The sequence below is a fragment of the Mastigoproctus giganteus genome, chromosome 5 (assembly GCF_048544385.1).
Source record: "Mastigoproctus giganteus isolate SK-2022 chromosome 5, ASM4854438v1, whole genome shotgun sequence".
Classification (NCBI taxonomy): Eukaryota; Metazoa; Arthropoda; class Arachnida; order Uropygi; family Thelyphonidae; genus Mastigoproctus; species Mastigoproctus giganteus.
The window spans coordinates 127,725,505-127,739,377 of NC_143579.1; the positions used below are offsets into that span (position 1 = coordinate 127,725,505).

The 13,873-nt window shown below is 37.2% G+C and overlaps 1 protein-coding gene across 1 annotated transcript; it reads right to left on the reverse strand.

Annotated features, from left to right (window-relative positions):
- Window positions 1–586: 586 nt before the first annotated feature.
- On the reverse strand, window positions 587–1,081 carry LOC150085697 (zinc finger BED domain-containing protein 5-like). The gene has a single exon (XM_090374647.1). The coding sequence runs from the start codon at window positions 1,079–1,081 to the stop codon at window positions 587–589; it is 495 nt and encodes a 164-aa protein (XP_090230773.1).
- Window positions 1,082–13,873: the final 12,792 nt, after the last annotated feature.

Here is a 13,873-nt window from a genome sequence, read left to right on the forward strand (position 1 = left end):
TACTTTCCAGTTCCGCGGTACGTTTTCGAACAATTTTGTGCTCCATTTCCGAAAATTTGATTTTTCCTTTATGATTTTGCATATTTGCTCGTTTCGCATGTTATCGCATAAACCTATTTGAACAGTTTCGCATATCACTTTCTAACAGTTACAATTTCGAAAATTTAGGTTGTTGGTGGACCCAAAAAGACCTGGAACATAAAAGAGAAGTTTTTATATAGAACGCAAAATTGTTGTTTAAAATTAATCAATTCGAAAGTGTCGAATAGTTTCGTATTGCACTTTCGAACCGTGTCCAATTGTTTCGTGTGTCACTCTCGCATTATTCCCCGTTTCAATTTCGAACACTTATTTTCTGCTTTTGAACAGTTAAGAGTTTCCCAAACGTTCACGTTGCCCTTAGTGTCTCAGTAATTTTTTTAACGGCGCCCCTTAGCCAAAAGAAATACCTAACTGTTCCGTTTATAAAGTAATTAGTTCCAAACAACTTAATTAATATTTGTCCTAACAACATAGTTTGAAAAAATAATACACATAAATTGAAAGAATTTTTTTTATTTCATTCTTAAATAACTACAATTACTTACTAATGGGATGTGTACTCCTGTTGGGCACTGCACAACTTCTCTAATCTTGGAACCAGGTTGGACACCGTCACCCTGATTTCTTGTTTCACATCGATTTTCGAGCGGTGCTTGCTTTTTATCACAGCAACCGCCGAAACCTCAGCTTCGCAAAGACATGACATCGCAAATGGAATGAGGATTCGCTGAGCTTTGGCACAGCAGCGGATATTCAACTTTTGTTGATATCCAAAACTCAGTTCTATGCTGCCTAATTTTGTTATTAAAGTCTTGTCACAAGGCAGCTTAATAATATTTTCTTCTTCCGAAGAGGTAAATTCAGATGGGGCCTTAGCCTTGAATGGGTTTTGAATCCATGCAAACTTCTCCATACCTTCTGAAAGGTATTTTTCAAACCAGTCACTAAGCTGCGTTAGGTGCTCCTTTAAAACAGATTTAAGTTCGTGGGTCAAATAAACATCACTGAATGTAATAAACTGCTGTAACAGTCTTTGCATCCATCTTCATTTAATTTTCTTCTCCATAGTAGTAACTTATTTCTGAAGGCTGAAACCTTCTCTGCGAATTTCAGAACGTGCGTGTTAATTCCTTGCAGCGAGAGATTCAACACATTCAGTTTTTCCAAGAGATCGCACAAGTATGCTAATTTTGACAAAAAATTCAATAAGGGCCACCACTAGTGGTTAGCTGCGTTGATTTGTGGGGGGGGGTTTAATGTGTATATATGTATATATATTATTTATATTATTTAGATTTAATTTATTCCCCTATTTAAACAACTCCCCTTTATAATATCTCCCCACTTGCGCATCTGACTATTCAACTTCACAGAAGACTTCAGGTTTTGGGGGGGGGGAAACTTCTAGATGTATATTATTCCCTTCGGATGGGCTTGTGTCCAGTACAACAAATAATTACACAAATGTTATACAAAAAAAAAACAAGTTTATTATGCATATTTACAGTTAAATCATAACAAATCTCATTAAGAATAGAATTTCACTGTTTCAACACCAAGGTACTTACAACATATCCAGTCTCTTCCTATCTAACAGGCTCCTTTACAGACTTCACCCTTTTTTTTATCTCACCTTTCTCATTACGCATACACAGGTTAAATAGTTACACTCTTTATATGCTCACCTTATTTCTGCTCCTATTACAACACAATCAAATCATACCTCATAGGTGTCAATAACATTTTTTTTTTATCATTAAAGTTAAATATATCATTGATCATATTACTTTTATGTATCATCATAACTACCAATTTATTCTTTAATTCCCTATTCCTCTTTCTTATATATATTTTTAACCATTGTCAGTTACAGAACTTGATCACCAAAATACAATATTACATTCAAACACACCTTTAAGGGTTGGCAATATACATAAATTTTATCTCCACACATTTAATATTTCTATTTTTACTACAATTCCTTCCGTCACTTTCTCATCTACATTACTAACCTCCTTATTCCAAATTACTGCCTAAACCAACCATAATTGCCTTAGAGTAGATTTTACTCCTATTTGGTTCACCCATCTAATCTTATCTTTATCATTAAATTCCCCAATATCGTATTACAGTCCTTTCACTAGTATTTAACTTACAGTATTTTCAAAATAACTTTCTCTTATCATTGAATTCCCCAATTATCGCACTACAGTCTTTCTCTAGCAGTTAACTTACAGTATTCTCAAATTAACTTTCACTTACTTAATTTCTATGGTCAGGTGTCTTCATAAGGGCCTTCTATCCTATCCTTATCCAGAGCTGCTATCTTCTGCTATCCAGGGCTATATCTTACAGCTTCCAGGGCATTATCATACGGCATTCGCAACTGCTACTCCGCTTTCAGGATCTGCTACTTTTCCTGTCAGGACAGCTACCTTTGCCTTTCAAGACTATATCAGGATATTATCGCCTTCCTCGATGGACTGGGTGTTCTAAGGGAATCTTCTTCTCTCATTCTCACTGTTTGCAGAACTTCCTTTTACTACCCCTTTCCAGTTCATCTCCTAATTTCTCACTCACTACATTACTGATAAACCCACTTCGACTTTTTCGTCGGCTATTTCTTCATCATCTTTCAAGCAACTCTTCCTGACTCACCCTTTCACTAGCACCGCTCAAAAAATTCTCCCCTCTCCTTCTCTTCCCTTTTCACTGTCTCTCCTCTTGTGTCCGTATCCATCCACAATTTTCTCCCGGAGTTTTCCACGCCTCCCCACAGTGTTTTCTTCCAATCACTCTTTCTTTTCATTTGTTGGAAGGCCTAGTTCATCCTGCCCCGTAGCACGTGATTCTCTATACCCCTTTCTTTACAACCTGTTGACATCCGTTGTGTTCGTTGATGTCGGCCGAATACTTCAAAACAACTCTTTCTGTCTCATAACAGCTTGTCTCTATTGCACTCAAAAAAAAAATCACAAATTGTGACACTGGAGACCATCGCGTCTATTTTTAGAGACTAGTGTGTGTTTTTCCGAATACATTTCCGGTGTGTGACCCCTCATAAACCTTAAGTTGTTTTTGTAGCGCCGAACCCCCTGCTGGCTTTGTCATAGTATTCTCCGTCAGTTCCCAGTTTTAACGGAAGTAAAGCTAATGGCTCTGTTTTCGTTCCTACTACCTTTTAATTTTTATACCTCCTTCCAGAATAATTCTTATTTCTGAAACTGCAGATATTACCCATTTATCCTATTAACGGCAAGAATCAAAGGAAAACTAACTTCCAAAGTTTAAAAAAATATTTTATTTTTGTAAGATTTTTCAGATCTTACAGATTGATATTATAAGTGCTCTTGTTAAATGCGTTTATAAATATTGTTTTAAGTTTATTTTCATTTATTTTGTGAAAATCGGGTATAGTGTCAAAGTTCAACGGTTGTGACTATTTATCATCAAAGAAAGGTAATATTTCGCTAAATTTGCAGTGTCTGTTTTGGCAGTTGGAATATTTTGTTCTAACTGTCAATTCCAGCTGCCCATGCTTTAACATAGCGATGGTATTATGTACTTGCCATGCAGATGGTATCATGCATTTATGTATTTGCCATGCAGATGGTATCGATTGCATGGCAAGTACTAGTTCATAAACAAGGATCTAGGTGAATTGGCGCAGCCACCGCTTCCGTAAACATGTGGCTGTGCCCAAGTGCTACAAGTTGTAAGATGTAAAATCTTACAAATATAATATTTTGTGGAGGAGTGAGAATTATTTAAAGTAAAACTTATAATATGGCAATATTGGGGGAGCGAACCTTACAAGCCAAGGGGTTAAATTACACAACGTCTATACAAGGGGAGCAGTAAGTGAAGAGCTATTAGCAACCTAGGGACACTCCACTCTCAGCTCACACAAACAAACCAAACAATAGAAACTAGTAGCAACTGCTATTAGTAGAAGGGTCAACTCTGGTAAACAATAGCGTGGTGGACCATGTGTTGTCGGGACATTTCTTTAATCGGTGACACCTACAAAGGGGAGGCAAGGTGGTGAAAATGGAACAAATGCTGGGAATTAGATTTAAGTCTGCCTGGCTGGCAGTGATTGCAAGTTTTATAGATCGTGGGAAATTAGTCTGCTAAAGTATAACTATAAGCGGCTGACTTCAAAGGTATAGACTGCCTGAGAAAGTTTACAAATTTCTTAAAATAAGAAGTTAGATCGAGCAATAAGGAATCAGCTTGAGAAAATAAAACGGGCAAATAAGAAGAGAGTGGAAGCTGATAAAATGAGTAAGATTGGTTAAACTAAAAACTAGGGCAGATTTGACATATGTAGGCGGTACAGAAATTGAGATGAACAAAAAGAGAGAACCGGAGTGGAAGTGGGTGAGTCTGTGAGGTTTCCTTTTTGAGAAGGTGTTTCTAACGAGGTGGAAAAACAAAAATAAAGCGAAAGTAAAAGGATGGAGTGATAAAAATCAGCGAAGGCGTAAGTGCTTAGGAAAGGAGGAAGTCCCTTTTTGATGAAGGCATCGAGTTCTGATGTCCCAGACAGGAGGAAGCAGATCCTGTATCGAAGCTAACAGGTGGTGAAGGCAAAGTGCTAGCCGATTAGACGGAACGAAGCCTAAAAATTAGTAGCTCAACGAGAAGGAAGGAAGCAGCGAATGGATGGTAGCCCGAATAAGGTGGAGAAAGAACGCCAGTCTCAGTGCAGCAAAGAGTTCCTAAAAATCATCTGTAGCAAATTCAGGTGTAGCTGATGAAGGAGATCCCCAGAAGGTACCCTGAGAGCCAGAAAAGCTTGGAACCTCCCCGGAAAGGAAAGAAAAATGATAATAGTAAGTACTGTAAGTTAGTAAAATAATAAGAGGAGTTTACAAGGACTGTTAGTGAAACAGTATAGTGATTAATTAATGAAAAACAGAGATAGCACTAGAAGTAAATTGATAGATAAATTATCTCTTAAGTAAATTATATATATACTAACAGAGTTTAATTAATTCAAAAAGGTTATTGTAAAATGCAAGAGAAACGAAAGATAAGTAATAGATTAAATTGTTGTTCAGATGATTATAATATGTTAGAAGGATAATTGATCTATATAAAAAACTTTGTATGTTTTAAGGACAGATAATTGAATCCTATGAGAAGTTTTGATTATGTTTTAAGGATAGGTAATTGAATATAGTGTTTGTATTAATGAAGAATTGTTGGTCCAACTGAAAGACTAATAACAAATAGAGACTTTAGGAATGTTAAGATTGGTCTTCAGTATATTGTAACAGAATGGCGAGAACACAGAGTATAATGATGAAAATAGCGTATTGATTGTTAATATAAGAATAATATATGCAAGGTATCCTTTACTAAACCTTGTATGCATATTACATGTTTTTTTATTCAATTGTATATTATGTTGTATATATAAGTGTAAATAAACTATGTTATGTTATATATTAATGTGTGTGTTGTTTGTTATTCCTGAACACTCAGCCTTTCCGAAGGGAATTATAATTAATTGAGAAGTTCCCACGAATCTGGATTCTCCTAGGAAGTAAAGTCAGATGCGTAAGTGGGGGGAAATAAGAATAAAGCGGACAAACACATAATAGGGAACAAAGCAAAAAAAAAAAAAAAATAAGAACAATAAAACAATAACTAAATATATAAACAATCAAACTTTGTTTTCCACCCCCCACAAAGTGTTGTAAATTTGGCCACACATCGCACACCTGTTCCCAGACTGTTGCGACCTGTGGTCACTGCTCAGAAAAGAGGCACGATTTAAGTCATACCAGGACAAAGAGCAGGAGCCTGCCTGCGCAAACTGTAAATCCCTAAAAATGGATCATGCCCACTCCATCTGGGATAACAAATGCCATGTGTACCTTAAAACTAAGAGTTATCACCAATCAAAGCTGGACTATGGCAGCATGCCGTAAAAGATATAATACTTCAATGACCAAATTCTTCCAAATTAATGCTCTGCAGGTAAGAGCAGTGGCCGACCAAATCAAAATAAAAGCAGATGAAGAAAGTTCAGATATAATAATCCTCCTGAACCGTATTCTCACAAGAGACAGGTCAGAGGATACCCACTGACCTATAAAATAATTCAATCAGAGGAGGATACACCGTGGGCCGCAATCGCGGTAGGAAACCCCGAAATCACTGTTAACAAAATCTACCACTTATGAACAGCCTGGGCAGTATGTGCCCATGTCATTAGCTCAATGGGAAGCTTCTGTGTTATACCTTTGTATTACAGGCCAAGGGAGGACATTACCTTTGCCACTAGGTACCTTGGAAATGTCTTGCAAATTCTTTAAAACGAGAAGATATTCGTTGGTGCTGATATCATGAAATAAACTGATGATAATAATAAATAATAATATCAACTGCAGGTCGCCTGTATGGCATAGCACACAGACAGGGTACAAGAAACGGTCAGCGGTTAGAAGAGTTCCTGTCCAAATCTCCCTTCGCAGTGTGAAATCAACCGAACACTCTACGAACCTTCTGCAACACGATGTGGGAGGCAACAATTGACATCACCTTTGCCACTAGAAGTATTGCGGACAGATCTTAGCCCACCCCTGAAGTTGAAGCCCTCAGGGAAGCAAAAATCAGGAAGTATAAGTAGCAATCCTGGGAGGCATTGGTATCTGCCTCAGGGAACACTGACCCATCGGGAGTGGTGTGTAAAGTCACCACCAACAAATTCCCTAAGGGTGAGATTGTTATTTCTACTAGGACCCCACAGGGCACAATGACTACCTCCTGGGAACAATCTATTGGTAATATCCTGGATGTGACGTTCCAAAAGTCGCCAGCTTTCTCTACTGCGGAACAGCTCAAACTATGCCATGGGAACTACCACTATGATATGTATAACCTGGAACCCCCATTTAGTGTTGATGAGCTGCACGCTGCAAGTGTTCTGATTAGGGATAGAAAATGCCCGGGACCAGACCAGTTGGGGCCTGAAATAATCAAAAAGACTGAAATAATCGAGTACACCCCCGAGGTCATTTTAAATCTCCTTAACTGCTGTTTGCAAGCTGGAATATTCTCAATTGATGGGAAAATAGCAAACTTGAAACTCATCTTTAAGAACGCCACAAAATCTCCAGAGTTACCAGCATCATATCGCCCAACCGCACTTCTTCTAATCTTTAGTGAACTATTCGAAAGATTACTTCACAATAGAATTTTACAGCACTACGATGGTGCCAACTTGCCTTCACCAAAACATTATGGGTTTAGACGTGGTTCCTCCACGTTTGATGCCTTGCAGAATCTTCTCACAGCGGCTACTGCCACCGACAAGAAGTACTTCTTGATTATTGCTATCGACTTCGCTAGGGCATTCGACTCACTTTGGTTGCCGAGCGTGATTGGCAGGCTTCGCAGAGCTTCCATCCCTAATAATCTTTTATGAGACCATCAAATCATATCTCTCCAACAGAACTGTCGTAGTTAATGCTCCATATCAGAAAGTCTCCAAAAACGTCTTCCGCGGCTGCCCGCAGGGTTCGTTCCAGGACCTTTATTCTGGAATATTGTTTTGGATGTCTTCCTCAACATTGATCTAGGAGAGGTTAAATCTCAGGCATATGCTGATGACCGTATCATTGCTGTGGCCGCGGACTCTAGAACCGGCCTCGAGACACTTGCTAATCATGCCCTTTGCATTCTCAAAAATTGTGCAACAGAGAATAACCTTCAAATATCTCCAAACAAAACTAACTCTATACTCTTGAAAGGCAAACTAAACATTGGTAGACCACCCCAAATTAAAATAGATGGAAAGACCATTAAATTTTCAACGCAGATGAAGTACCTTGGAGTAATGCTTGATACCAAGCTGTCATTCTAGCCACATCTGAAGTACCTCCGAACCAATATCCGGAACTATGCTGCTCTTGTTGCCAGGGTCTCACACAGTAGAGACTGTGCCCTTAAACGACGAACCCTCTCATTATTCTATAAGACTGTTTTTATACAGATTCTCACGTATACCTCAGGAATCTGGTTCACCAAAGCAGTTATGGCCTACAACAGGAAAGTCGATATTATTCAGCGATCCATTCTACTTGTTATTATCCACGCCTGCTGTACGGTCAGAACCCATGCCCTTCAGCTTCTGGCAGGCGTCTGCCCCTTGATTTGGAGGTGGTACGTAGGGGATTGCTATACCAGCTCTCAAAAGGAGTTTCACATATCATCTTCAACTACACAACCAACCTGGATATTGGATGTAAGGAAGAGAAGCAACGTCTACTTAACCACCTGCAGCAGGAGTGGCAGAATAGGTGGTCTAACTCTACAAAGGGTGAAATCACCCAGAAATTCTTGCCGAATGTAAAAATGATTTTTCCCAGACTTCCCCCATGGTTTTCACCATTTTTGTACAAAACGTCCCTGCTTACTGGCCGTGGATCCATTAAAGCTAAGATAACATCACTGGGCATCATTCAAGGTTCATCTTGTGCTTGTGGCGGGATGGAAAGCTGGCACCACATTATGTATGATTGTACCCTGTATGAGAACCTTCGTTCTATGTTTATTACCAAAATCATGTATTACCGAGAAATCAGGAATTCCACCTATTGGATAATATTGAAGAGTATACCGCATTTGAAAATTTTGCCAAGGAGCTCTTTGGAAGACGAAGAAACAATTCTATCAACCATTCTAGGAACATACATGCCGATGAGTAATTACTGAATAGTGAATAATATACACCAAACTGCTGATATTGAGACCTACCAATTGTGACAAATTCCTGGACATGACTAAACTGTGAAGGCCCTTTGTGTCCCAACAAGCGTGAAAAATAACTAGACATGACTGACTGAACCATGGATGGACTTTTTCTGCAAACCGCGACTTCCACATCTTCAACTGAACCAGTTATTTGGGCGTGAGCTTCACCGCGACTTCCACATCTTCAACTGAAACAGTTACTTGGGCGTGACTAAACCACAGATAAGAACATTGCCGCTCAAATATGACAAATACCTGGATATGACTAAACAACAAAAACTTGGTCTCCCAACCATGACCTGCACATCTTAAATTGAAACAGTTAACTGGGGTTACTAAACCACAGAAAATGACTTTGTCTCTGGACCATGACAAATACCATACCTGGACATGCTAAGCCAGTGAGGGGACTTGGTCTCCCAATTGTGACCTTCTTCAATTGTGACAGTTACTTGGACATGAATAAACAACAGAAAAGTACCTTGCCTCTTGACCGTGATTTGTGTGGCAAGTAGCGATCAATACCAGACTCTCTTGTCTGGTATCTTTTGACTTCCATTCCCTTCCCACACTCGACTAGTGGAGGACGCCTTCATCTACGCCTCAATATTTCTTACTATTTCCCGCTCGCTTGAATTTCATATTCCCCACTCTCTATCTGGTGTTTTTTTTTATAGGTCCTGTCGCTGAATGTTCAGGCAATTAAGTGGCAGTACTTGCCAGAGAATAATGGGCAGCCTGGCTTATCTCCTAGCGATGTGTACGGGCAACGTGACGTAGGATCCCGTTATTGGTCCTGCGGCCAAAAGCCAGACCAAAACAACAGAACCCAACGTAATACTTCTCATATACAACACACAATACTTTTGTCTGGCTTTTACAGAGTAATCTATATTTCACAAGAATACTTATGGCGCAGTTGTGAGAAACTACCGGCGGCGCCCTCTTCCCGTACACTATATACAAGAGGTTTTTGGCACATTAGTGTTCTTATTCGTAGAGATAACAGTAGATTTCCTGTTGTAATTCCAAACATACGGGACAGTACATTGCCACGGGAGAGTCATCGCAAGCTATAGTAGTATAAAAAAGATGTGTGCTCAGATCACATAACCTCACACACTTATTTAAAAACCTTGCCTTCTGTGCCCGAGATTTTATAAAGTTCACCACTTTCCATGACTAGGTTCAGTGGAGGACTCAGTTTCTTTGACGCAAGGGCTGCCCTGTGGATTATGAAGCGGGTCCACAGCGCATCAACAGCTTTGCTGCATATGAGAGCCTGCAATCCTCCATAATATCCAGACATAGAGCGACCACCATCGGTACAGACGCCAACGCACTTAATCCAGTCTAAGCTGTTTTCACACATAAAAGTGTGAAAACAGCTTAGACTGGAAGGAGGAAAGATTAAGTTCAAAAGTGGAAGAGAAAAGTTTCGAAACTAGCACATTGAATTATTCAAAAGAGGAAAACGAAACATTTCAACGGTGTTCGAAGACGTTTTTGTAAATGAACTGAAAATTTTCGAAAGCGGTGCACTGAATCTTGGAAATTAGAACATGTAACTGTTCGAAAGTGGAACACGAAATTATACAATGCATTTCAATTGGAACGCACTGAGTTAACTGTTCGAAATTAGAAGCAAAATTATTACTTCTTAATTACTGTTAATATTCAATTAACAGTAATTAAGAAGACAAGTGTTCAAAAGTGGAACGCGAAACTAGTTGACAGTATTCCAAAAAAAAAAAAATAAATATTTTCAAACACTGGACTGTTCAAAATTTTGCATGGGCCCCTTTTAAATTGGTACCCAGTGCTATTTAAAAATAAAAAGATTAAGTTAACCTTTAAAAAGTAGAAAAGAAAATTATTCAATATTTGAAGACGTTCGAAATTGGTACGTGGAATTATTCAAAAGAGAAACATGAAAATGTTGGACAGTGTTTGAACAAGTGTATTTGAATATAAATTGAAATTTCCAAACAGGAACACTGAATTATACAAAATTGGAGCTTGTAACTATTCGACAGCTTTAAATGAAAAGAAAATTTTTCATAACTGGAACACTGAACTGTTCGAAATTTAACGTGGAAGTGTTGGAAAGCAGATGCAATACTATTAAAACTGCAACTTGATGTTATTCAATCAAGGATATATTCAATTAACTCTTGGCAAGTAGAAAAGAAGTGTTTTAAACTGGAATACAGAATTGCTCGAAAGTAATGTTGAATTAATTGAAAGTCGAACACAAGACTATTCGACAGTGTTCCAAAATGGAACATAAATTTGTCGGATATGGAACAGTGCATTGTTCAAAATTTTTATTCAAAACTGTTCGAAATAAGAAAAAGAACCGTTAGTAAGTGAAACGTAGTACTCTTCGAAAGTTAAAAGACTAAGTAAACTGATCGAAATCGGGAAAATAAAGTTCGAACTCGGAAAGGAAAAGTGTTCGAAATTAGCAAGAGGAATTATTCAAAAGAGAGACATAAAACTATTCGACAATGTTCGAAGAAGTGTTTTCGAAAATCAAATGAAATTTTTCGGAATTGGCATATTAAACTATTCGAAATAGTAACTTAGAACTGTTCGAACGTGGAACACGAAACTGTTCAGTAGTGTTTTTAACGAAAACAATTTTTTTCGGAAATGGAACACTGAACTGTTCGAAATCGTAAAACTTCGAAAGTAGACTTAAAATGATTAGAAAGTGGAATGCGATACTCTTAAAACAAGTAGATATTCAATTAACTGTTGTAAAATATATACTAAAAGTGTTCGAAAGTGACCGACATAATTATTCGAAAGTGGAACACGAAAGTAGTCGACAGTGTTCCAAAACGAAACTATTTTTCGGAAGTGGAACTGTGAACTGTTCGAAATTGGATCTAGAACTCTTCGCACAATGATTAGAAAGTGGAACGCGATACTCTTCTAACATGGAGATATTCAATTAACTGTTGGAAAAAATTAAACCAAAGTGTTCGAAAGTGGCCGATGTAATTATTCGAAAGTGGAACAGGAAACTAGCCGACGGTATTACAAAACGAAACAAAATTGATTAGATAGGGAACACTGGATTGTTCGAAATTTTAACACAGACCTGTTCGAAAATTGAACACGGACCTGCTTGAAATTAGACAAAAACTGTTAGAAAGTGGAACACCAGTACTCTTCTAAAGTAGAAAGATTAGGTTAACTGTTCGAAAGTGAAAAAAAACAATCTTCGAAATTGGAAAAGAAATTGGAAATAATTCGAACCTGGAATTAATGAAAAGAAGAACAGAAACTTCGACAATGTTCGAAGAAGTGTTTTCGCAAATTAAATGATAATTCAATTTCGATGAATTCAGTGATCCACTTCCGACAAATTTTCATTTCATTTCATTTACGAAAACTCTTCTTCGAACGCTCGAATAGTTTTGTCTTCCTCTTTTGAATAATTCCACGTTCCATTTTGGAACACTTTGATGTTTCATTTTTCGAACACTTTGATGTTCCAATTTCGAACATTTTTGTTTTCTACCTTCCTACAGTTTAGTTAATACCTTCATGTTTAAAAAATATCGCATTCCACTTTCTAATAATTTTCATTCTACTTTTGAACATTTCTACATTCCAATTTAGAACTTTCAGTGTTTCACTTCCGAAATATTTTCTTTTAATTTTAAACTATTTCGAAACATTCCGCGTTTCGTTTCAATTTCGATTTTCACACTTTTCTTCGCCACTATCGGACATTGATCTTATTTTTTCCACTTTCACTTTCAAACAATACTGTGTTCCAATTTCTTCGTTGTTCCTGTGTTCAAGAGTTCCACTTCTCAATAGTTTTACGTTTCGTTTTGGAATACTGCAGACTAGTTTCTTGTTCACTTTCTAATAATTCATTCCGCTCACGAATTTTTTTTTTTTTTTTCATTTTAAACGCAGTCCAATTATTTCGTGTTTCCTAATTCGAAAAAGTTCTTGAAAGTAAGAGCCAATGTTATGCGAAACTGGAATTGAAAAATGAAACATAAAATTGTTCGGAAGTGCAACACTGGACTGTTCGAAATTTTAATACGGACATCTTTACATTACACATAAATTTTAGAAAGGAGAATACGATATCGTTCGAGAGTGGATAGATTAAGGTAACTGTTCCAAAGTGGAAAATGGCATTGGAATTATTCAAAAGAGGAATACGAAACTATTCGACAGTGTACGAAAAAGTGTTTTCGAAAATGAAATGAAAATTTGTCGGAAGTGGAACACAGAATTCATTGAAATTGTAATATTGACTTCTTTGAAAGTGGAACACGAATTTATTTGACAGTGTTTCGCATGAAAATAAAATTAAGTGGAACATTGAACTGTTTGAAATTGGACGCAATATCATTAGAAAGTGGAACGCGAGACAAAAAATGGGGATATTCTTGTAACTGTTGGAAAGCAGAAAACAAAAGAGTTCGAAATTGTAACACAACAATTGTTCGAAATTTGTAGACGGAATTATTCGCAAGAAGAACACAAAACTACTCAATAGTATTGCAAAACGAAACAAAAAAAAATTAATAAATAAAAAATTGGCTAGTGGAATACTGAGAGAATTTGAAATTTTAACATGAATCTGTTTAAGAGTAAACAAAAATCTGCTAGAAAGTGGAACGTAGTATTGTTCGAAAGTGGAAATATCAAGTCAACTGTTGAAAAGTCGAAAGGAAAGAGTTCAAAATTGGAAAACAAAATTGTTTAAAATTGGCATGTGGAATTATTCAAAAGCGAAACACAATGAGCGTTTGAAGAAGTGTATTCGTAAATGAAAGACAATTTTCGTAAGTCAAACACTGAAGTTTTCAAAACGTTCCAATTTCGAACATTGCATTATTCCTATTCGGGAAATTTTTATTTTCATTTAAAGCACTGTCGAATAGTTTGGCGTTCCAATTTCGATGAATTACGTGATCCACTTCCGAAAATTTTTCGTTTGATACAATAATTCTTCGACACATATCGATTGGTTTCATTTTCCTCCTTTGAATAATTCCATATGACACTTTCAAGCACTTTTCAT